General features: G+C 40.8%; 1 protein-coding gene across 1 annotated transcript in view; it reads right to left on the reverse strand.

Moving 5' to 3' along the window:
• Window positions 1–24386, reverse strand: part of LOC137326831 (interleukin-1 receptor accessory protein-like 1) — a 1140124-nt gene that overhangs the window by 588697 nt on the left and 527041 nt on the right. Inside the window, exons 3-4 of the mRNA XM_067992211.1 lie at window positions 15641–15824; window positions 15342–15495 (exon numbers count right to left, since the gene is read on the reverse strand). Of these exons, the coding sequence (XP_067848312.1) occupies window positions 15342–15495; window positions 15641–15824 (338 nt within the window). The remainder of the gene's footprint in view (window positions 1–15341; window positions 15496–15640; window positions 15825–24386) is intronic.

Below are 24386 nucleotides of genomic sequence, written 5' to 3' on the forward strand. Positions count from 1 at the left end.
AGCAACAGAAATGCATCATATGCAGAAGTCCAGGTCTAGGGTTGCTGAATCCAAAGTGATTGCAGTTTAACATCTCTACCTGACACAATGCTCCAGAATTGAATATGCATCATGGTGTGCACTGAAGCCAGGACTTACATCTACTTGTTGGCACAAGTCCAGCTCCTCAAGTTGATAGAATATGTATGGCTGTAGATGTGAACAGTGTGTGTGTGAGTTTGACGGAGAGAAAATAATAATGGCGTAATATGGTAAAGTGTATTTTTACTGCAGATTCAGAAATTCATTAACAGATTAAAAAGTCTATTAATTTATGTCGAAATTTACTGCGGAACTCATTTGCCTATTGTAAAAACCCGCGTAAAACAAGTGCAGTTGCAACGCCACCAACAGGGGTCATAGGGAGTGGGTTGCATGCTGTTTTCTGCCCTGGCACCTCATTCTCAGTGCCTCATGCCTCTGTTGCTCCTCTTTCTCTTCCATTAATATGCAGAATAGTGGTATGTCCACTTGGAAGAATTGCATTTATATAGCGCCTTTCACTACCTCAGGACTGTCCCAAAACACTTTACAGCCAATTAAGTATTTTTGAAGTGTAGTCACTGTTGTTATGTGGGAAACGCAGCAACCAATTTGCGCACAGCAAGGTCCCATAAACAGCAATGTGATGATAACCAGATAATCTGTTTTTTAGTGATGTTGGTTGAGGGATAAATATTGGCTAGGACACCAGGGAGAACTCCCTTGCTCTTCTTCGAAATAGTGCCATGGGATCTTTTACGTCTATCTGAGAGGGCAGATGTGGCCTGGGTTCAACATCTCATCCAAAAGACGGCACCTCCATCAGTGCAGTACTAAGTGATTTCTGAATTTGGCCATTCCAGCAGCTTAGTCCTTCTGAACGAGTGAGAGGTCAGGGTGCGAACAATGTTGGGTGCACGGAGTCTGACAGCTCTCTGGTTAAATATAGTGCAGGCCTCAGTGAGTATTTTTTTAATGGCAAAGAAAATTGGTATCAAACTCCAGTAATCTCAGTAATGCCGACAACAGGTGACTTCGGGCCGTGTTGCGCCTAATCTTTTGGGTGTAAATCTATGTCAGTGCATTGTTGGCATCAATGCATGAAACCCGTGCGAACTGGCCTTTTACACGGGCGGAGCTATGTAAATGAGCTGCAGCGGGTTTCAACGGACATATCTCGGATGCAATGCAAACGTTAGAGGAAATTCGCGGGTACAGATGTTTCGGCATAATTCAGTTATTCCTCAGAAAAAAACGGTGCAACGCCGCTCTTTCACCATAGTTACTCTGAGAAGTTTCAGGAAATTATGGGAATTTGCTGAATGAAGTTGTCCATAGTAAAGAGATCATTCAATGTGAAAGCATGGCAGGAAAAGAAATGGAATCTAAATTTTTTAAAAAGTGACCTATCATTCTATTTAACTTACCGTGAAGACTGCAAACTCAAATATTTCTTATGGTGCATGTGTCAGATAGTGTTCAGAAGTGATTATGAACTGCAAGCTTAGCGGGTAAACAGTAAACTGTTCCTATTTGTGTAGTGCATGAATAATGTACTGTAAGCTGGATAAGTTGAATGGCCAACATAATTGGTATTTGCGAGAGGAGAAGTTACAAATATTGATGATGAATGATAGTGTTTGAGAATGGGAGATGTTAGGATGATGGAAGTGACTATGTTTATCTTTGCCTCAGACTTGTACAGCATCCATACAAATGAGGTATGTGTTGCGCATATATACATACCAGTATTATGTTTCTTGTCGTGTAAACTGGATTTTACATCATGCTCCACTATTATTGTTCATATAAACAATAAAATGCACAGGTATTGAAAAGGGACACTTCGGCCAGTGATACTGGGGTAGATTTGAACCCCCCAACCGCCCAAGGGAAATGGTGCGGCAGAGGGTTAAGATGGTGTGGGGGTGGGGGGGGACCGTGCAACGCTCCCAACATATTCCTGTCCCCTCCCATCCTAACAGGTATGGGCAGCCACCCACTCCCAGCAGGCAGGGGCCTACTTTGCATTGGTGGGAATGCTGATGGTCTTTTCCATTTTCTATTTTTATTACAATTTTAAATTATCAACATTGAGACCTACAGATAATAGTGAAGTTCACCCTTTGTTCCAACTCACAACAATAGTCTACAACTGCATTCAGTGCAACATTATAGCAGTAATTTTAACCCTGCCCGCCTGGTGAAAACCGGGAGACTTACCCGCTGACGTCCCGCTCCCTTCCCTGGGTCTCACATTGGCAACGGCAGGAGCGTTTGTTGCAACCACGGTGCCCGCCCGCTCGGTTCCCATCCCGTATTAAAATCGAACCTTTTGTGTGTATAATGCCAATCAACATTGTCATGAATCAAACATATAAAATATTATTGTCTGGTAATTCTTCCTGCCTCCTTTTCTGTTCAAGTTCAATGCTGAGTTATTTTCCAGCATTCTTTGGGTTAATCAGAGCTTTTGCCTTTCCATTGGTATCACTGGGAGAAAGGATTTACATCCTCTCCTATCTCTTCATCTAAATTAGTTTTATTAAATTATTCTTAAATATTATATACTGGGTAGCTCGTGGATGAAACATGTAGCACATTGAGGTGGGGGAGAGCAGGAGACTGCAGGGACTGTTCAAAGCTGGCCAGACTGTCACGCTATCTGACAAACCAAATTGAGATCAGCACCACCTCTGGTGATGATAAGGTAAGTGTGTCTATCTCTCTAAAACATTCATAAATGTGTACAGTGTGGTCTATATTTGTGTGACCAGTGGATTCTTTGAACTCTTGAATTAGTGGAGTTGCTAGTGTTAAAGTCAACTGATACTCTTTGTGATCAGTAGATGGTCAGCTTCTTTCTGAAGCTGGCCAGCCTTCCCAGGCCCGACCTGCCAGCTGGCTCAGTGTAGTAGCCAGCCAATTTCCAGCTCTCCCAAAACTCATTTGGAGCAGCAGAGTCGTTTGGCACCCGCAGCTCCCCAGCACCACATCAACGAGGCCCGAATTCGAGAATGGATCTGGACGGTGGCACTGGGCAGGACATGTGTCCACGCCATGTACTTCGTGCCCATTTCAGGTGAAAGTTGAAGACTGCCCCCATGAAGTTATCAAAAGGTACTAACACAACAAGTACTTCTCCGATGTCTAGTTAAATATGGCTGAGAAAAGTGTAATTGGAAACAGAGTATAGCAAACATATCCCGATATTCTGTAACCAGAACAAGGTAACAAGTGCCAGATGAGATACTATTTCATTCCCATATTATTAATTATAATTCCCATATTGTTAATTATAATTCCCATATTGTTAATTCTAAAAGCTGATGGTCTTGCCTGAAAACACCTTGTTAAATGGTTGCTCCAATCCACAATTAAGCAGTTATTTATTTCCCTCCTTTCTGCACCAATTTTCTGCCTTTTCTATCAAGAATTCATTGGGGGTAATTTTGACTTTGGGCAATGGAAATTAAAATCGGAAGAGATGATATTTATATGAACTTCCAGAAGGCATTCGATAAAGTCTCTCATAAGCGACTGTTAGCTAAAGTTGAAGCTCATGGACTTGATGGTAAATTATTGATCTGGTTAGGAAATTGACTGAGCGGAAGGAGACAGAGTAGGAATAATGGGCAGGTACTCAAATTGGCAGGATGTGACTAGTGGTGTTTTTTTTTATTCGTTCATGGGATGTGGGCATCGCTGACAAGGCCAGCATTTATTGTCCATCCCTAATTGCCCTTGAGAAAGTGGTGGTGAGCCACCTTCTTGAACTGCTGCAGTCCGTGTGGTGAAGGTTCTCCCACAGGTAGGGAGTTCCAGGATTTTGACCCAGCGACGATGAAGGAACGGCAATATATTTCCAAGTTGCGATGGTGTGTGACTTGGAGGGAAACATGCAGGTGGTATTGTTCCCATGTGCCTGCTGCCCTTGTCCTTCTAGGTGGTCGAGGTCGCGGGTTTGGGAAGTGCTGTCGAAGAAGCCTTGGCGAGTGGCTGCAGTGCATCCTGTAGATGGTACACACTGCAGCCACGATGCGCCGGTGGTGAAGGTTTAGGGTGGTGGATGGAGTGCCAATCAAGCGGGCTGCTTTGTCTTGGATAGTGTCGAGCTTCTTGAGTGTTGTTGGAGCTGCACTCATCCAGGCAAGTGGAGAGTATTCCATCACACTCCTGACTTGTGCCTTGTAGATGGTGGAAAGGCTTTGGGGAGTCAGGAGATGAGTCACTCACCGCAGGATACCCAGCCTCTGACCTGCTCTTGTAGCCACAGTATTTATGTGGCTGGTCCAGTTAAGTTTCTGGTCAATGGTGACCCCCCAGGATGTTGATGGTGGGGGATTTGGTGATGTAATGCCGTTGAATGTCAAGGGGAGGTGGTTAGACTCTCTCTTGTTGGAGTTGGTTATTGCCTGGCATTTGTCTGGCACGAATGTTACTTGCCACTTATTAGTCCAAGCCTGGATGTTGTCCAGGTCTTGCTGCATGCTGGCACGGACTGAGTCATTTTCTGAGGGGTTGCCAATGGAACTGAACACTGTGCAATCATCAACAAACATCCCCATTTCTGACTTTATGATGGAGGGAAGGTCATTGATGAAGCAACTGAAGATGATGGGGCGTAGGACACTGCCCTGAGGGACTCCTGCAGCAATGTCCTGGGGCCGAGATGATTGGCCTCCAACAACCACTACCATCTTCCTTTGTGCTAGGTATGACTCCAGCCACTGGAGAGTTTTCCCTCTGCTTCCCACGGGGATCTGTGTTGGGGCCTCAACTATTCACTGTATTTATTAATGACTTTTTGACAGGATCGAGAGCCACATATCCAAGTTTGCCGATGACACAAAGATAGGCAGCATTGTAAGCAGTGTAGATGGAAGCATAAGATTACAGAGAGATATTAATAGATTAAGTGAATGGGCAAAACTGTCCCAAATGGCTTTCAATGTAAGCAAGTGTGAGGTCATCCATTTTGGACCTAAAAAGAATAGATCAGAGTACTTTCTAAATGGTGAAAGCTCGAAACAGTGGAGGTCCAAAGAGATTTAGACTTCCATGTACATAGATTAAAATTTCATGGACAGGTACAGAAAATAATCAAAAAGACTAATGGAATGCTGGCCCTTATATCTAGAGGATTAAAATAAAGGGGGTAGAAGTTATGCTACAGCTCTCCAAAGCCCTGGTTAGACCACACCTGGAGTACTGTGTTCAGTTCTGGGCACCGCACCTTAGGAAAGTTATATTGGCCTTGGAGGGCGTGCAGTGTAGATTTACTAGAATGATACCTGGACTCCAACGGTTAAATTACGAGGAACGATTACACAAACTAGGGTCATATTCCCTGGAATTTAGAAGGTTGATTCGATCGACGTTTTCAAGCTATTAAGGGGAACTGATAGGGTAGATAGAGGGAAACTATTTCCGCTGGTTGGGGAGTTTAGGAATAGGGGACATAGCCTAAAAATTAGAGCATGGACTTTCAGGGGTGAAGTTAGGAAACACTTTTATATGCAAAGGGTGGTAGAAGTTTGGAACTCTCTTCTGGAAATGGCAGTTGATGTTAGCTCAATTGTTAATTTTAAATCTGAGATTGATAGATTTTTGTTAACCAAAGGTATTAAGGGATATGGGGCTAAAGGGGGTATATGGAGTTCGGTAACACATCAGCCATGATCTCATTGAATGGCAGAACATGCTCGAGGGGCTAAATGGCCTACTCCTGTTCCTATGTATAATGGGTGGCTGAATCGGAATTGCCCGTTTTACACTATCGGCCAAAGTCAAAATAACCCCACTGTTTGCTTGCTTGGGTACAGTTCCACGGGTAATCTTTGATCTTTGGTGCCTATGAACATACGAATTAAGAGCACGAGTAGGCCATTCGGCCCCTTGAGCCTTCTCTGCTATTTGATAAGATCATGGCTGATCTGATCGTGACCTCAACCCTACTTTCCCGTCTACCTACTATAACCTTTGACTCTCTTGTTAATCAGGAATCTATCTAACTCAGCCTTAAAAATATTCAATGACCCTGCCTCCACCGCTTTCTGGAGAAGGGAGTTCCACGGACTCACGACCCTCAGAGAAAAAATTTCTTCTCATCTCCGTCTTAAATGGGAGACCCCTTATTTTTAAACTGTGGCCGCTGGTTCTGGTCTCCCCCACAAGGGGAAACACCCCCCAGCATCTACCCCTTCAAGCCCCCTCAGGATCTTATATGTTTCAATAAGATCACCTCTCATTCTTCTTAACTCCAGTGCATACAGGCCCAACTTGTCCAACCTTTCCTCATAAGATAACCCCCTCATCCCAGGAATCAGTCGAGTGAACCTTCTCTGAACCGCCTCCAAAGCAATTATGTCCTTTCTTAAATAAGGAGAGCAAAACTGCACACAGTATTCTAGATGTGGTCTCACCAATGCCCTGTACAACTGCAGCATATGAACCTCACCCAAAAGGCCATTTTTCAAGTCTAAACCTGGACAATGATTTTCTTTTTGACCATGGAGGGGATTGCAGTTGAACCAGATGAGGTTCTCATCTGATGTGGGCATTCACACACTTCCAGCAAGGGTCAGCGGACAGTGATAAGAAGTGAGAACTCAGACTAATAGAACTGGACACTAGTAAGCAGTACTTCTAATTGATAGGTGTGCAGAAAATATTTTATCTATATATACATATCTATATATAGATATATATTTACACATACATATATATATAAATAAAATGTGCCATGTACAACTGAACATGGGAATCAGGGATTTATCAATGCAAATAAATTAGATGTTGGTTTCGAGACAGAATAAATTCAATTTCGGTCTGGGCTTATCTGTGATGACATGAATATAAAAGCACAGGAAAATTGGATGTTTGTTTCTTAATGTGCTCAACCCTTCCACTAGTCATCCTACTTCATTTACTTCCTGAGTGGCAGTGGCAGTCAGAATTTGATGAATCTGTTTTTTCTCCATTTTTACCACTGCCACCAGTTTACAAATTGCATGACCAACACAGCAGCAATATTGCTCCTCTCTGGTACTTATCATTTTCCTTGGAGTATTACAGATTGCAGCATTGAAAGATGCTCCCAGCAGACCATTGCGCCCCTTTGTCATGTAGGTATTGCAAATTCACAATAAATTGCAGTAGATTATACTGTGGAAAAATCACATACTGTTTATATTTTCTATCAATTCATCACTGCACTATTTTCATCTGTATACATACTGTTAATTCCAGCAGTGTCGTAATTTGGAAGGTGAAGATTTATGGTCGGAACTCAACTATCCTCTGCATTACCTCAAACATCCTCTCAATGAGCACACAAGAACAAATATGCTTCCATGCTTTGAATAAAATGTTTCTTGAATTTCAGAAAACTTTCCACTGCCATTATTTCATTTTTGAAAAATCAAAAAAGTTTGCAAGGATCAGGCATTCTGAGTATGTAAATAAAGATTCAAATTAACTACATTCTGAGTAAAGAGCCTTCGATCCAATCATTTGCTCTAGCCTGTATTTAAGGTTGCCTTAAACAGTGAGAACATTTTTTTCTGACTGAATTAACAGCATTTATAACGGATACAATGCTTTGATTTTCCTCTATGCGTCTTCTGCAAATTTCACCTCTTGGTCATTTTGGATCACTCAAAGTAATGGAGCAAATTACATTTCTGAAAGAAATTATTGTTGGACTGATTTTATTTTAATGTTCACATTCATGAGAGAAATAACATTTAAATGAAAAGACAGTTATAAATAGGATGTCAATATGTTGAACTATAGAAATGAGTTAAGTGAATAACAATGACAAATCATCATGCCTTTGTAGTTCATCAATGGTGCACTCTCAATTAACAATTGCTAAATTTAGTTGTGCCTAGTAATTCCACTCACATACTAATATTATCTTTACTTTCATCTTCACTAAAATAAAATTAATACATATTAAATGCTCCATCAAAAGTCCTCCCAAGCAGTTTCTACTTCTGTTTAGGTTTGATTCCTTTTTTCACTTCCTTCACGCACAAACTATCTGGGCATTGATGGAAATGAACCTCTTGCGAATAATATATGGGGCACATCTTCTTAGAGGAGCTCCGAGGGCCACATTGTTTGCGACCATCGCCATTAAATTGTGCAGGTGATTGTGAGACATCCGTGGACAATGGCTGATTCATCCTTTATGACGCACTCCATAGTTTCTGGTGCATTCAAGGATCCCTCTGCTGTAAAGGACTGGCACTTGGGGAATCGGGGTATCCCTCACACCCTAGTTAATGACCCCCCCCTGTGGAATATTAATATATCAGCTGAACGTTGGTACTATTAAACTCATTCTGCAGCTCTGAGACTACATGCCATTACTGAGCACACAATCAGAATCTTAAAGTAATAAGTTCTACTGCCTTGATTGTGGTACACTACGGTAGTCTTTAGCCAAGGTCTCGTGCATCATGTTATCTGCTGCTGTCTCCATAATTTGACCATAGGGAGAGAAGTCTGGTTAGAGGAAGAGCATGCAGAAATCCTACAAAGAAGCTGAGAGAAGGGTCAAGAATCAGCCAAAAAAAAAGGAGCAGGAACCACAAGGAGCCATGAGAGCTGCAAAAGACATCTGTCTGGCCCTGATCCAAGATGTCATCTCCTGAGATGGTAAACACTTTCCTAACTCACTTGAAATTCTAGAAATACTCACTAAAAATTCTCCCTCCCCCAACCAATCAACTACTCCATCCTTCTATGGAAAAAAAATCAATCAAACCGTCAAAAGTGAATCCTGTTTTTAATAAAAAAGAACATCCATATAATCAAATCATCACCTCCCCCTACCCCAACATCATCATTTTTTGGATCCAAGCTTTGTATTCTCTGTTCCTCTATATTAAAAAAGCTTTGAAATAAGAATGAATACTACAGTTCTTTAGTTAAAGAAGTGTGTGTGCGTGTATGTACATGCACACTGAATTTTGCTACAGTGCTGCCCTTTCAGCAACACCTCAAAGGCAGACTGCTGGAGAGCCTAGACTCCTGCTGCTGCCATCCCTTCCATGGCACTACAGCATGCTCACTTTAAGAGGGGATGTTCCATTTCCCTAAAGGAGAAGAACACAACTGAAAATAACAATTTTTGGCCTGCTATAATTAATGTCAGCACTCTCCAACTCATGTGCAGCTGGCACTTTTAATATTTTCCGTTCAGTGCACTAGAAACGTCGCATATCTTGATATCTTGTTCCTGCGGCTTCCATTGTGTCTGTCACTTTAAGGTTCCCACTGCCTCTAAGGCCCCAAAAGTACCAAAGTTCTTCTTCATGGATGTAGCTAATAGTGCACCGCATGTGGCCTTACATGTGCTTGGCACATGCCTGCTGAATGCAAAAATGAAACCCCAGAGAAAGCCCCAGTGCTCAACTCCTAGCCCTCTAGTGGTGACTTCCGCTGTGCTCCACAATTGATCCTGGACAACACTGGGAAAGAAAGATCAGCCCTATATTTTGCATAAGATTACCTTGGCTGGGACATGGAACCAGTCTAGCCGGTTCTCCTTTACTGTCTCTCCATAAAATAACTTCCTCTTCCTCTCCCATTTCAAATGTATTTTTTTCCATTTCCATTTACCTACACAAAATGTGCAACATTCCACAACTTAGAGAACATCTTCACAGACGATGTTCTTTAACTAGTTGATAGGAAATGAGCAGGAGAACCTGAAGTGAATTTTTCTCGGAGAAGTGCTTAACCTCAGTTCTGGGCCTCCCTCAAATGATGTGGCCAAAATTAGAAGTTCAATCTGTGGGACATCTTTCTATAAAACCTGTCATGTGTTGGGACCCTCTATTAAATTTAGAAGAGTTTCCTTCTTCTGATCCTCATGCTTAGTGCATCAAATGGAATTAAAATGTACCAGATGCCTGTGGCTAAACAATGAAGGAGGTGATAACCATACAGCAATACAAGTTTTAAAAAATGATACCTTCCAAATAGCTTTATTACTGTGCGTTTATGATGCCACATTTATATACATAAACCGGAAATTAAGTGTGGGTGGAAATCAATGGCATTTTTAGCACAAATGTTAATGATTTTTTAACTACTGTGAAATACATATAGCATCTATTAGGAATAATAATAGCATAATCATACAATAAAAGGGCAGAGGCTGCTGATTACATAAATAAAAATCAAATGTGGCTCTCATTTATGTATGTAGTAAAATTTATTTTGTAAAGTATGGGGTATGAATCGGGCTTTATTGCATTCATTTTATGGGTGTAAAACGGGCACAATGAGGGCAATTTCAAAGGGCAACATTCAGCGTCCCAAGCAACATCCAGTGGCCGCCTATAACGGTTGTCAGGCCCCTTGCATATGTTAATAAGGGACATAATGCCTGTTTTAGGACCCCTTAGGGAAACCACTGTCCTAAGTGCTCCACTCAGATTTTCCAGGCGTGGATGCGACCTCGCAAATGGAAGCCACCAAAATGGTAATTTTTTTTTTAAGTTTGACGTGGAGCCAGGAGGAGCAGCAGTGCTCCTCCCGGTTCCACAACACTCCAGAGGGGTAATGCCAGCCTGCGATTGGTGCTACTCCCATTCTCCTGACCCCAGCCCATGGAATTACCTCTGGCTGCTGCTGGCAAGGCAAGTGGCCCAACATTCATCTTTATAATTAGCTGACAGCTAGCCTAAATAATGTTAGGGAGGCCGGAAGCCCAATTTCAAGCCAGCCTTGGGCCTCCTGGTTGGGGCACACGGTCTGTGCATGGCGCCTATTCTGTGCATGGCGCCTATTCTGGGCCTTAGAACGGGACTAAAGTAATTTCCCCCTCTCCCCACCCTAACCCCATAACTGTTTTCGTAAAGTTTCCTTTTGAATATTTATCTCGAATAATGGATCTTCCACACCCTATTCAAGTAGTTCTACAATCCCACATTCATCTGTAAAAACTGAGGCAAAATAAGCATCTCTACCATTCCAACGTTCAAGCCTATTCATATCTAATTGGTCCCACCCAATATTTGACTATCCTTCTCCTATTTCTGTGTTTATAAAAACCCTTCCATTCTCCTCAGAATCTCTCTTAGCTTTCTTTTTTTCTTCTTGCTTCCCAATTTTGCTTTTTACTTTTCTCGTTTTTTTTTTATAATATCCCCCCATATATTTATCTTTTAAAACCTCATTTTTGCTCTGATCTTTGTTTATTCATGGAACCCCATCCTTTGACACGTTCCGTTTACCCCTAGTCAGAAAGCATTTAACCTGTACCTTATCCATCTCATATTTTAGTACTTCTCACTATTGGTCTATGTTTCATCTGTCATTTATCTCAACCAAATAATCAGGGCTAGCTGCCTTTTATTTGATACGAGACAATTAAGTGAGAATAATTATGTAAATTCCACATGGGACAACTTAAAAAAAAGAGATAAATCTGAGTGGCATAGTGCACTGAAACACCAAAGTCATATAGGCTAAATCACCCCTCTCTGTCATAATGCTGTGGAGAGGTGGAGAGCAGAGCCCAAGGACCTCCCCAAAGGAGGGAGAATGTCATTGCTACACTGTTTTCACACAACTTGTAATGTTATAAATGAGGGCCTGCTTCTATGAGATATCTTCTTGGGTTCAGCAAGGTCAGTCAATCCTGTAAACAGTTTGAGTGTCTTACTTTTATGGGAGTTCACCTATACTGCTCTACATCTACTTGTATAATGACGTGACCCAGTGTTTTTGCATGTGCACCTCTTCAATCTCTCCAAAGGCAGACTGAACAAACACATGGTGCGAGGAGACATGATACGAATCAATAAGCTGCATTAGTTCACCATAAAGTGAACATACAGAACAACAGTCATAATTGGACTCACTTAATTCAATCAGTGCAACTTATTTTCCAGTAACAAAACAAGATAAAGAATACACCATGCTTCTCCACGTCAGTGCGTCATCCTCATTGACTTCAGAGGATTTCTAACTGTCTGCCAGCATTTCTAACCTCTTAGTCTCAGTGAAAGCCCTTGTAGACTTCTCTTTAAAAAAACAACCTGTGTCTCCACCTTTGTGTTTTATCCCACACTGTTCACAGCGAGGCATTTAGCACTTATCGAGACAAGTCGTATTGTTTATAGTCTTTGGGGGGAGGGGAGATATTTCAATTTACATATTTATCCACCTTTTGTTTAGTTGCCTTATTAGAAAAAAAATGTTTGAGAATACACTTTGTTTTAAAATCCCAACATTAAAAGTAATTCTTCTTCCAAATCCTTTCTGTGGGAAAAAATGTCTAAACAAAATGTAGGAATGTGACATGTGGTCAACTGAGAAATAATATTGGCAGAGGCCATTGGTGTTTCATTTCACAGATGCCTACCTTGGTTCCAATATGGCATGTCTGGTTATATTGTAAGGCGTCTACACCGCCATCCAATCTATTCAATTCACTGCTGCACTTGTACTGCACTGTGTTACATGCGCATGAGCCTACTTCTGCTGAAGAGAATAGGTACAAAGCACTGCATTTGTGCTCACACACTGTACATTCATTATTGTAGCTGACACAAATCTACAGTACAAAAGTTTCATTTAAATTAAGAAGTACGTAAAAAAATCCAAGCAATAGAATCAAGAACCAGCCAGGCAAGGTGTCATAGAACATATGCCAAAAGAAAAGTAACAATTCTTAACTCTGTGCATATTAGCATGATTAAAGTTGTATTTAGATAATGGATTGATAATTGCTATGGCAGTATCTTTTGTATTTGATTCCTATTCATCACAACCATGACTTCATGAAAGCACAAGCAGCAAAACTATCATTTTTTTTGAGCGACAAAAAAGCACAAAGATACGATTTTGATGTAACTGGTAAATAGCTTGAAAGATAATTAATTTTCAACAGAGGAATGACTCTGAAGAAGAAGATTTTGTTCTTCAATGCCCTTTAACAGGCTTTCTTATATCATTGTGAAGTGTAATTTACTGAAAATTAATTCTTCTACAGTGCAATAAAGCTTTTCTTCTACTTTCAAACATTTATTAAAGCAAATGATTTTCATTAAACAGTGTACTACGTTTTAAACAAAGATACATTTGAAAGATTATGATAGATAATTTAGTTGAAATTTGCATTCATTATTTTAATACTTGAAGGGGAGAAAATTGCACGGCCATGGGGAGAAAGCAAGCAAGTGGGACTAATTGGATAGTTCTTTCAAAGAGCCGACGCAGGCATGATGGGCCGAATGGCCTCCTTCTGTGCTGTAAGCTTCTGTGATTCTATAATGTACAATGGTGCTGAAAACTTTATGTATTAAGAGGAGTATATGCAATCCCATGCACGGCTAAATCAAATATCTCCATATAAATAACACAAACCGATATAAGGTATATGTCGTTTATAGATTAGTGTAATCACAGAAATCGCCTGTTGCTCTCTGCACACTAAAGGATTTTTACATTCAAGTAATTTTATAATGGGAACTTATGTGTAATGGATTACAGGACATGATTGATCACTAGAATTCTCCTCTAATCAAATTACATTTGATTGCTTAGAAGCCTAATACATCGTAACCTTATTGTTGAAGATTACCGGCTGTATGTTGAATCTTTCCCCTTCCCTAGATTAAAGTTACCTGTCAGGAATAGATACAGACCTGCCAGAACTTGTCCAGAATACATTTTTTTGCAATCCAATTGCATGTCAAGCCAGAAGTGACTAACATTTGCAGCTGATTATACTGCTGTCCCCAAAGGTACTGATGGCTAGAGTTCACAGAGACAGCAATGGAGCCTTGATGAAGCTACTATGGAACAACTGAATAATTTAAACTGCCCTTTTAGCAGACTCAGGCTGGTCATTGGCATTCTGGAAATGAAATATGAATTTCATTACTTTAAAAATTCCCGTGTCATGCTGACACACAAAAATAGGACAAATTAGAAGTGTCATTCTATAGCCCTGTGCATTCCTAGGTTTTCAGTAAATTGGACTCTGCTAAGTGTCTTTTCCTTTAAAACTTTAAACTATATTGGTTCAATAAACTAGTAGGGCCATGCACCTCATCTAATAAGTGGATAGTCACACAATTTTGCTATTTTAATTCTCCTAATGTTCTTCAATCTAGGAATCTTTGCTTAAAAAGATAGCCATGAGTGAAACGATAATTAATATTTCATTGTGGGCCACTTTGAAACTGCCAAGTTAATATTCACTCAGCTCAGACTTACACTGCAAAAAATTTTTTAGAACAGTTTTCTGAACTATACACTAAATCAAAAGCAAAATACTGCAGATGCTGGAAATCTGAAATAAAAACACAAAACGCTAGAAATACTCAGCAAGTCGGGCAGCATCTGTGGAGAAAGAAACCGAGTTAAAGTTTCAGGTCGACGAAAGTTCTGACGAAAGGTCATTGACCTGTAACGTTAACTCTGTGTCTTTCTCCACAGATGCTGCCCGACTTGCTGAGTATTTCTGGCATTTTCTGTTTTTATATCTAAACTGTCCATCCACTTTGTTAATATATCGATTGAAATGTCTCTTCAAATTGTCAAAATATTTGGCTATATTCTGACTTATAACACTTAACACAAGCCACAGTATAATTGATTAACATATCCAACCTGAGAAAATACATCAATTAGGCCCGAGTCTCATGTTCCTGGGAAAAATCTTGCTAAACCCTTTTAACATTTTATATATGGAACATTGAATGGTCATTGGTGAATTAGATATGGACTCTGACCCAAGTTGGTTTGGGACCAATATGTGCACAAATAATTAAGCCAAAACTGAATGTACAAGCTCCAAACCACAATAAGATCCTGAGAGCTCTCAAATTCATCCCTGACCAGCTGTTGTTGTGCATCATTACAGGGTATTTTTCCTCTTTGTTTCCAACACTAAAGAATCCAGTAGTCATGACAGATGAATTGACTGCACAGGTGAGGCGCTGTCAGTAAAGAAAAGCAGTAGCTCTCAGAGTGGCAATAATAATGGGACGCTACCGCCAATGCGTAAAATTCAGAGAAGAAAAATCATCTGTACAGCATGCTGTGTATTATTATATGTGAATGCATGACTTCCGAGGGCAGAATTCTCAAAAAGTAAAGGGCGATAAATTATCCCGGATAGATGCTGGTTACAATAAAACTACAACTTATCCAAACGCGCTTGTGTACACTGTAACAGAATCATTACATGAACATGTCTGAAGGCAGCCGGTAACTTTAAACTGCTGTTACTTCAATAACATGTCCATTTAAAACAAAAATCACAAATGCAAAATTCAAGCACCTACCTGTAACTGCCAATTCTGTAGTTCTTCTTACCACAAAGTTCCCAAACTTCAGTTCACATGTGTAATTTCCAACGTCATCTTCTGTTACCTCACGGATCAGAAGAGTGTCCCCCCTTTGGACAATAGATTGTCGCCAGGCCTTTGACTTGCATTCCTGTTCAAATACCATGCTATACTATAGTATCTATTTCTGCTGCCTCATAGTAATTTTCCTTTTTAACCAAACATTACTCAATACAAATTAGAGAACTTTTAGAAAGACTGTATTCTAGATATAAAATAAATTATTACTGTCTTACCTTATACCATACAACAGGCTCATTGTTTGGGAGGCTGAAATCCTCAATGTCTGGACATGATATCTCTTTATTTTTGCTGAGCTCAGCTTTTTCAAAATATTTCATTCTTGCATTGTAGCAAAGGCCTGTATCATTTTCAGCTACAATCAGTGACATGGAAACCTTCATGCAGTATGTAGCATTCCTAAGGGGAAAAAGACACAAAGAAAAAGACTTTAAAATTACAGCATTCTGAAGTGATTTTTATATTCAATTCCAGTGACAAAGAGGCTTAGAATATCAATGAACTGATTTTCAGAGAAAAGTTGAATCTAATTGTACCCAAGTATTACGAAAATACCCTCAAATCAAAGTACAAGCATTTTCAGTTTATACCAAATACCTATCGGGAAAGATTGAACAGGCTGGGGTTCTTTTCTCTAGAAAAGAGAAGACTGAGGGGTGAACTGATAGAGGTCTTTAAGATAATGATAGGATTTGATAGGGTAGACGTAGAGAAGATGTTTCCACTTGTGGGGGAGACCAGAACTAGGTGCCATAGATATAAGATAGTCACTAATAAATCCAATAGGGAATTTAGGAGAAACTTCTTCACCTGGAGAGTGGTTAGAATGTGGAACTCACTACCACAAGGAGTAGCTGTGGCGACTAGCATTGATGCATTTAGAGTCATAGAGTCATAGAGTTATACAGCACGGATAGAGGCCCTTCGGCCCATCGTGTCCGTGCCGGCCATCAGCCCTGTCTACTCTAATCCCATATTCCAGCATTTGGTCCGTAGCCTTGTATGCTATGGCATTTCAAGTGCTCATCCAAATGCTTCTTGAATGTTGCGAGGGTTCCTGCCTCCACAACCCTTTCAGGCAGTGAGTTCCAGACTCCAACCACCCTCTGGGTGAAAAAGTTCCTTCTCAAATCCCCTCTAAACCTCCCGCCTTTTACCTTGAATCTATGTCCCCTTGTTATAGTACCCTCAACGAAGGGAAAAAGCTCCTTAGTATCCATCCTATCTGTGCCCCTCATAATTTTGTACACCTCAATCATGTCCCCCCTCAGCCTCCTCTGCTCCAAGGAAAACAAACCCAATCTTCCCAGTCTCTCTTCATAGCTGAAGCGCTCCAGCCCTGGTAACATCCTGGTGAATCTCCTCTGCACCCTCTCCAAAGCGATCACATCCTTCCTGTAGTGTGGCGACCAGAACTGCACACAGTACTCCAGCTGTGGCCTAACCAGTGTTTTATACAGCTCCATCATAACCTCCTTGCTCTTATATTCTATGCCTCGGCTAATAAAGGCAAGTATCCCATATGCCTTCTTTACCACCTTATCTACCTGTTCTGCCGCCTTCAGGGATCTGTGAACTTGTACACCAAGATCCCTCTGACCCTCTGTCTTGCCTAGGGTCCTCCCATTCATTGTGTATTCCCTTGCCTTGTTAGTCCCTCCAAAGTGCATCACCTCGCACTTTTCCGGGTTAAATTCCATTTGCCACTGTTCCGCCCATCTGACCAACCCATCTATATCGTCCTGCAGACTGAGGCTATCCTCCTCGCTATTTACCACCCTACCAATTTTTGTATCATCAGCGAACTTACTGATCATACCTTTTACATTCATATCCAAGTCATTAATGTAGACCACAAACAGCAAGGGACCCAGCACCGATCCCTGTGGTACCCCACTGGCCACAGGCTTCCAGTCACAAAAACAACCATTGACCATCACCTTCTGCCTTCTGCCACTAAGCCAGTTTTGTATCCAAAGTGCCAAGGCACCCTGGATTCCATGGGCTCGTACCTTCTTGACCAGTCTCCTGTGGGGGACTTTATCGAAGGCCTTACTGAAATCCATGTATGCCACATCCACTGCGTTACCCTCATCCACACGCCTAGTCACCCCCTCAAAAAATTCAATCAAATTAGTCAGACATGATCTTCCCTTGACAAAGCCATGTTGACTATCCCTGATTAATCCTTGCTTCTCCAAGTGGAGACTAATTTTGTCCTTCAGAATTTTTTCCAATAATTTTCCTACCACTGATGTTAGGCTCACTGGCCTGTAGTTCCCCGGTTTTTCCCTACTCCCCTTCTTGAATAATGGTATTACATTAGCGGTTCTCCAGTCCTCTGGCACATCCCCTGTGGCCAGAGAGGTTCTGAATATATGTGTCAGAGCCCCCGCAATCTCCTCCTTTGCCTCACACAGTAGCCTGGGATACATTTCGTCCGGGCCTGGGGATTTATCCATTTTTAGGCCTGCTAAAACCGCCAATACCTCCTCCCGCTCGATGTTAATATGTTCGAGTATATCACAGTCCCCCTGCCGTATTTCTATGTCTACATCGTCCTTCTCCATAGTGAAAACAGATGCAAAAAATTCATTTAGAACCCCTCCTACATCTGCCGGCTCCACACACAGATTGCCATTTTTGTCCCTAATGGGCCCTATTTTTTCCCTAGTCATCCTCTTGCCCTTAATATACTTATAAAACATCTTAGGATTTTCCTTTATTTTGCTCGCCAGTGTTATTTCATGGCCCCTCCTTGATCTCCTAATTTCTTTTTTAAGTATCCCCCTGCACTTTTTGTACTCCCCTAGGGCTTCCTCCGTCTTTAGCCTTTTGTATCTGCCAAAAGCCCTCCTTTTTTCCCTAATCCATTCTCGTATATCCCCTGACGTCCAAGGTTCCCTGGAGTTCTTGGAACCACCCTTGACCTTTACAGGAACATGTTGCCATTGTATGGTCTCAATCTCCCTTCTGAAAGACTCCCATTGCTCCGATGCAGATTTTCCTACAAGCAGCTGATCCCAGTCCATTTTGGCCAGATCTTGCCTTATCCTATTAAAATCAGCCTTCCCCCAATTTAGAACCTTTATTTCTGGCCCCTCCCTGTCCTTTTCCATGACCACCTTAAATCTCACCAAATTATGGTCACTGTCACCAAAGTGCTCACCTACTAGCACTTCTTCCACTTGGCCGGCCACATTCCCTAGAATTAGGTCCAGTACCGCCCCCTCTCTTGTAGGACTTTCTACATGCTGGCTCAAAAAGCTCTCCTGGATGCACGTTAAGAATTTTGTACCCTCTAAGCCTTTTACACTCTGAGTATCCCAGTTAATATTGGGGAAGTTGAAATCCCCCACTATTATTACCCTATTATTTGCACAATTTTCTGAGATTTGCCTACATATCTGTTCCTCTATCTCCCCCTGACTGTTTGGGGGCCTATAGTACACTCCCATCAAAGTGCTTGCCCCCTTTTTGTTTTTAAGCTCCACCCATATGGCCTCATTAGAGGAACCTGCTAATATATCATCCCTCCTTATGGCAGTAATTGATTCTTTAATTAATATTGCGACCCCCCTCCTCTTATACCTCCCCCTCTGTCTCGCCTGAAGATTCTGTACCCCGGAATATTGAGCTGCCAGTCTTGCCCCTCCCTCAACCATGTCTCTGTGACAGCAACAATATCATACTCCCATGTGTTTATCAACACCTTCAGTTCATCCACCTTATTCGCAAGACTCCTTGCATTAAAATAGATGCCATCCAGCCTTGCCCTCACATATTTGCCCTGTCTTCCAAGCTGACTTGTTTTTTTCTCTATATTTGGCTGCACATCACCCCCTATTGTAGCTCCACTCTGTATCCCATCCCCCTGCCAAGTTAGTTTAAACCCCCCCCAACAGTGCTAGCAAACCTCCCCGCAAGGATATTTGTCCCGCTCTGGTTCAGATGCAACCCGTCCGACTTGTACAAGTCCCACCTTCCCCAGAAGCAGGCCCAGTGATCCAGGAAACTGAAACCCTCCCTCCTGCACCAACTCTTTAGCCACGCATTCATCTGTTCTATCCTCCTATTTCTATACTCACTAGCCCGTGGCACTGGGAGTAATCCAGAGATTACAACCTTTGAGGTCCTGCTCTTTAATCTGCTACCTAGCTCCCTAAATTCTTGATGCAGGACCTCATCTCCCTTCCTACCTATGTCGTTGGTCCCAATGTGGACCACGACCTCTGCCTGCTCACCCTCCCCCTTGAGAATGCCCTGAAGCCGCTCAGTGACATCCATGACCCTGGCACCATTTAAGGGGAAGCTAGATAAACACACGAGGGAGAAGGGAATAGAAAGATATGTTGATAGGGTTGGATGAAGAAGGGTGGGAGGAGGCTCACATGGAGCATAAACACTAGCATGGACCTGTAGGGCTGAATGGCCTGTTTCTGTGCTGTACATTCTTTGTAATTCTTTGTAATTTTGCTTGTGGGTTCAAGTCCAACTGACGGGGGGCATGTCTCCTCCTCCAACTGTCAATCATGGAGTGAGCTAGATCAGTCTCAATCAAGTTCCTGTTCATTTAAATTCCCCTTTTTCTGGATCCTAAGTTCCTAATGCACAAGCATCATAATATCATAAAATCAGTCCAGGAAAATACCCAGTCAGGATGGGATGTCAACTTTTACTTTACACATGAAAAGACTTGGCTAACTTACTGAATTAGCTTCTGATGATGTATTCTTCTCTGCATGAGATTTTCTACAGTGTTGCAATGTTATTTTTATAAAATTAATCTTTAAATAAGTGATTTTTAAAAAAAGCTATTTTCTAAGATGTATAAGTTGAATGTGGTGATATGAGAGAATAAATATGAAAGATGGTCCACTCATTTCACACTGACAGGTGCTACTTTAATTAAAGAAATAAAGAAAGAAAAACTTGCATTTATATAGTGCCTTTCATGACCTCAGGACGTCCCAAAGCGCTTTACAGCCAAAGAAGTACTTTTGAAGTGCAGTCACTGTTGTAACGTAGGGAAACGTGGTAACCAATTTGCGCACAGCAAGGTCCCAAAAACAGCACTGAGATAATGGCTATTTAAAAGTCATTCTAAAAGGTATCGCTATCTAACTCAATTAAAATGGGTATCTATGAAAATGCTTTCAAGGAAGTCACCAAACCAAAATAAAAACATGTTAAAGGTTTTGTCAGTCACACATCCCGTAGCATTAGACAGTGTGCGGCTGAATCCAATCATTTTTAAGGAAATTTACTTGAATGACTCAAAAAAACTCCATGGCATCTAGATTTGAGAACCACAAATGCCAAAAGTTTATCTAGATTGCATTTTTTTTAAATCACTTTTTCTTTACATTATGCCATGTCTTTATCTTCATAGCAATATGTTTACAATAACAAAATTGTCACATAAAAATTTCACCAGACATTTTTGAAATTTACAAAAAGATCTGTATAAACAGCATTATACTTCAGTACAATATTCGCATTCAAAGAATTACAAGTTGCTGTCATTCTGTTGAAACCAACTTTTATTTAAAAATATTAAAAGAATGGCTAGAGACATGCTGTTTAAGATAAAATCTACCTAATCATAAATTGAACAAATTTTAGGAACTTATTATCAATTAATTTAAAATGAAAACAAAATGACTAAACTCTAGTGCATAAGTCACAGACTCACATATAAGCAACCAAGTTTGGAGAAGTGGGACCAGAACAACAGTATAACTTGCATGCGAATGTAATTTAGACGTGCAAATAAGTGGGACCAGAAAGCTACTGAGATTTAGGGTAAATATTGTGGGACTTGTATTATGATTGCCTAGGTTTTTATTTCTAAGGATAGAAATTGTTGATATTATCGAATGTACACTTAACATGTTCAGAGTAAATTCCTCGCTCTGCTATTTAATTAAGCTGTTTAATCTATTTATTTTAAACAAACTAACAGGTTTGTTAAAAAAAGAGACAATTTAATCGTTCATATTGACAAAGGTAATTTCAATCTTTAGAGTATTCGTGAGTCCAGACACTAATTTAGTTTTTGTTTCAGTGAAAATTAGTGGGGATAGGAAGAGGGGAGGGGGCTAGAGAGAGAGGCAGAGAATGTTTCACGGGTAATAGATAATTACTACCAAATTAGAAATTTTTCTCACAGTAGCATACTGCCAGCAAAATATTAAACAGAAATTATTCAAAGTTGTACTTTTAGATAAGAAGATATCTGCCTGATGTATGTTGCCTGGAGGCTGGAAGGAGGACCATGAAAGTGAAGGAACCTGATTTTCCAGAGGAACGTATGAGCTGTGCCTGTGCAGTCAGGTGTGCTGCTGCAGTTAGGACTTCTGATAATGGAAAATTTTAGCCCTGAATTCACTTTAACATTTACTCTGTGTGAATATTAAAGCATGAATACTTTACACATTGGTATGAAATCCCTTTACAATTTTAACATGCCCATCTAAAATAAATGATTTAATGCCTCTGTTAAAATAGCAGACAAAGGAATTTCATCAAATGTTTTAAGTTTGTGCATAAAGATCACACAATATAATTTCCAGGTCATTGTGCTTCACATTTTTAAAATTGTCTTCTCATCTCCATTCACATGCTTTTATTTTCTTTTTCTGTTTTTTATGAATTGATTATATTTTTAACATTTCCATTACCCTTTAACTGTTCTTTTTTCATCCTTTTTACAAATGCTGGCTGACTGTCTGAATACTGAAGTGGGACCACTAACTGCATTGTATCCTGTGATGAGTAGTTTGGTTCAGTCACGCAACAACTATTTTTTAAAGCCAAACAATGAACTAAAAACAAAACTGAATCTGCAGTTCACAGCCCAAAGGCGAGAAGAGATCTTAAAGCTAATAAGCTCAGTGAATCCAACAGGAGAAAATTAAAGTGTGTTGTACTGATGAGATGAGCTAGATTTTCTGATCTGCAGGACACCCATTGGATCGGGGGCAGTGCGGGCCGTGCACATGCCCAGTGCCTGAGCGCTGACCCCAGTGGACCTTCTTTAGTAAGGCTCATTTACATTTTTCTGGTGGACTGCCATTGATATTCCTGCTGCCTCTGGGCTGCCCACCTTGGTTGGGGGTGGGAGCAAAATCATTAACACATCTGCCACAGCACAGTGTGGCTAGAGGTCCCTGAGACGACAGGAAAAAAGACTGTTTTAAAAAGGTCTTGCCTAGCACGATTAATTGCTTTGTGATCAACTGCATTAGGAAAAGCAGTCCTCCATTTTCTAAACCTCCCTTCTGCTGCTTTAGTGGTGCTTGAAGCAAGGAATGCTACAGCATTCCTGACAGGGAATATATCATGTGACATAGTCCTGTATATTAACCTATTATTTGAATATGCCTGCTTAAATACGGGCGGATGTATTCAATGTCCACCAGCATTTCGGCTGGAAAATCTCAGAAGTGGAGAAGACACTGGGGAGCCAGCACAAGGATCCCACCATATTATCTGCTCCCGATTTGCCCAAAGTTGGGTGGCCATAAGGCAGAAAATCTGGTCCGCAGTCTTTCTAGCAAAGATGTTTTAATTTGTGACAGGTCTTTGCTGCATTACTCATTGCTAGGCTTGAACAGTGAAGCTACAATGATATCTATGTACAGAGAAGGGGCTGGATGTAAAAGGTTCCATCCACTCACAGTAATCATGGAGGTATAAATTAATTTCCTTTGTCAAAAGAGGCCTGAGAAAGGAAGAGTTGAAATTGTTTGAATGAAAAATTTGCAAACTAGCCTCCAGTAGCTGCTTGGAAAATTAAGTGAAATAACTGAGGATACAGAGGCACAAATTGCTCTGCTTATTTTATGTAACAACATTGTAAATGCATTTGTGAAGATTTCCTCTGCTCACTGTCTGGTGAAATCATAACACCCTCTTTTAGAACAAATTGACAATTTCACTCGAAATGCTGAGCAAAGGAAATCTTCACAAATGTGTTTATAGTAGCTGCATGGAAGGACCAAAGGAATTCTTACTCCACACTTAATTGTACGGTATTGATTTATATTTTACATATCTAACTTCAATTGTAAGAATAAAGTAATGGACCATTGCTTGGCAGTGGAGAACACTGGTGGAGCTCTTTGGATTATGGAATGGTGGAATGATAATTAGTGCCCACATATGACGTGTTTCTGACTAGGTTGCACCATCTTAGTGGGAATGGCAGCAAATGGAAGCTTCCTGCCTACCCATCGGAAAGGAATAAAATTCGGAGGATGCATATCCACCTCAAGGCATAAACAGGTCTGGTAGCAATTCAGTATGGGCTTGCAGGCACATTACTACACAACACCTTCCTGGTCATGATTATTTTCAGTGAGTTAACATCTTCGCACAAATGCATTGGCACTTGAACACCGCAGTCTCACAGCACAATTTCAAGGTCTAAGAGAAGAGAATTTCTGTGACATTGTTACAATGGAAAGGTGGAAAGATGTACTTGGATTAATGCAAGAAGTCTGACAAATAAGATGCGTGATCTAGAAACATAGAAACGTAGAAAATAGGAGCAAGAGTAGGCCATTCGGCCCTTCGGGCCTGCTCCACCATTCAAAATGATCATGGCTGATTATCTAACTCATTACCCTGTTCCTGCTTTTTCCCCATGTCCCTTGATCCCTTTAGCATTAAGAAATATATCTATCTCCTTCTTAAAAAGGTTGATAGATTGGACATTATTAGTATTACAGAGACACGGTGGAATGATTCCAATCAATGCAATACATATCTGGAAGGATATAAATTATTTAGAGAAAACTGTATCGGGAGAAAAGGAGATGGTGTGGCAGTATATATAAAATTCATTATGGAGGCATGCGTGAGAGTGGATATAAAAAAGGATAAAACAGACACAGAATCACTTTAGGTAGAATTAATAGATGGTAACAGAAGTAAACTATTACTGGGGGCATGCTA

The sequence above is a fragment of the Heptranchias perlo genome, chromosome 11 (assembly GCF_035084215.1).
Source record: "Heptranchias perlo isolate sHepPer1 chromosome 11, sHepPer1.hap1, whole genome shotgun sequence".
Classification (NCBI taxonomy): Eukaryota; Metazoa; Chordata; class Chondrichthyes; order Hexanchiformes; family Hexanchidae; genus Heptranchias; species Heptranchias perlo.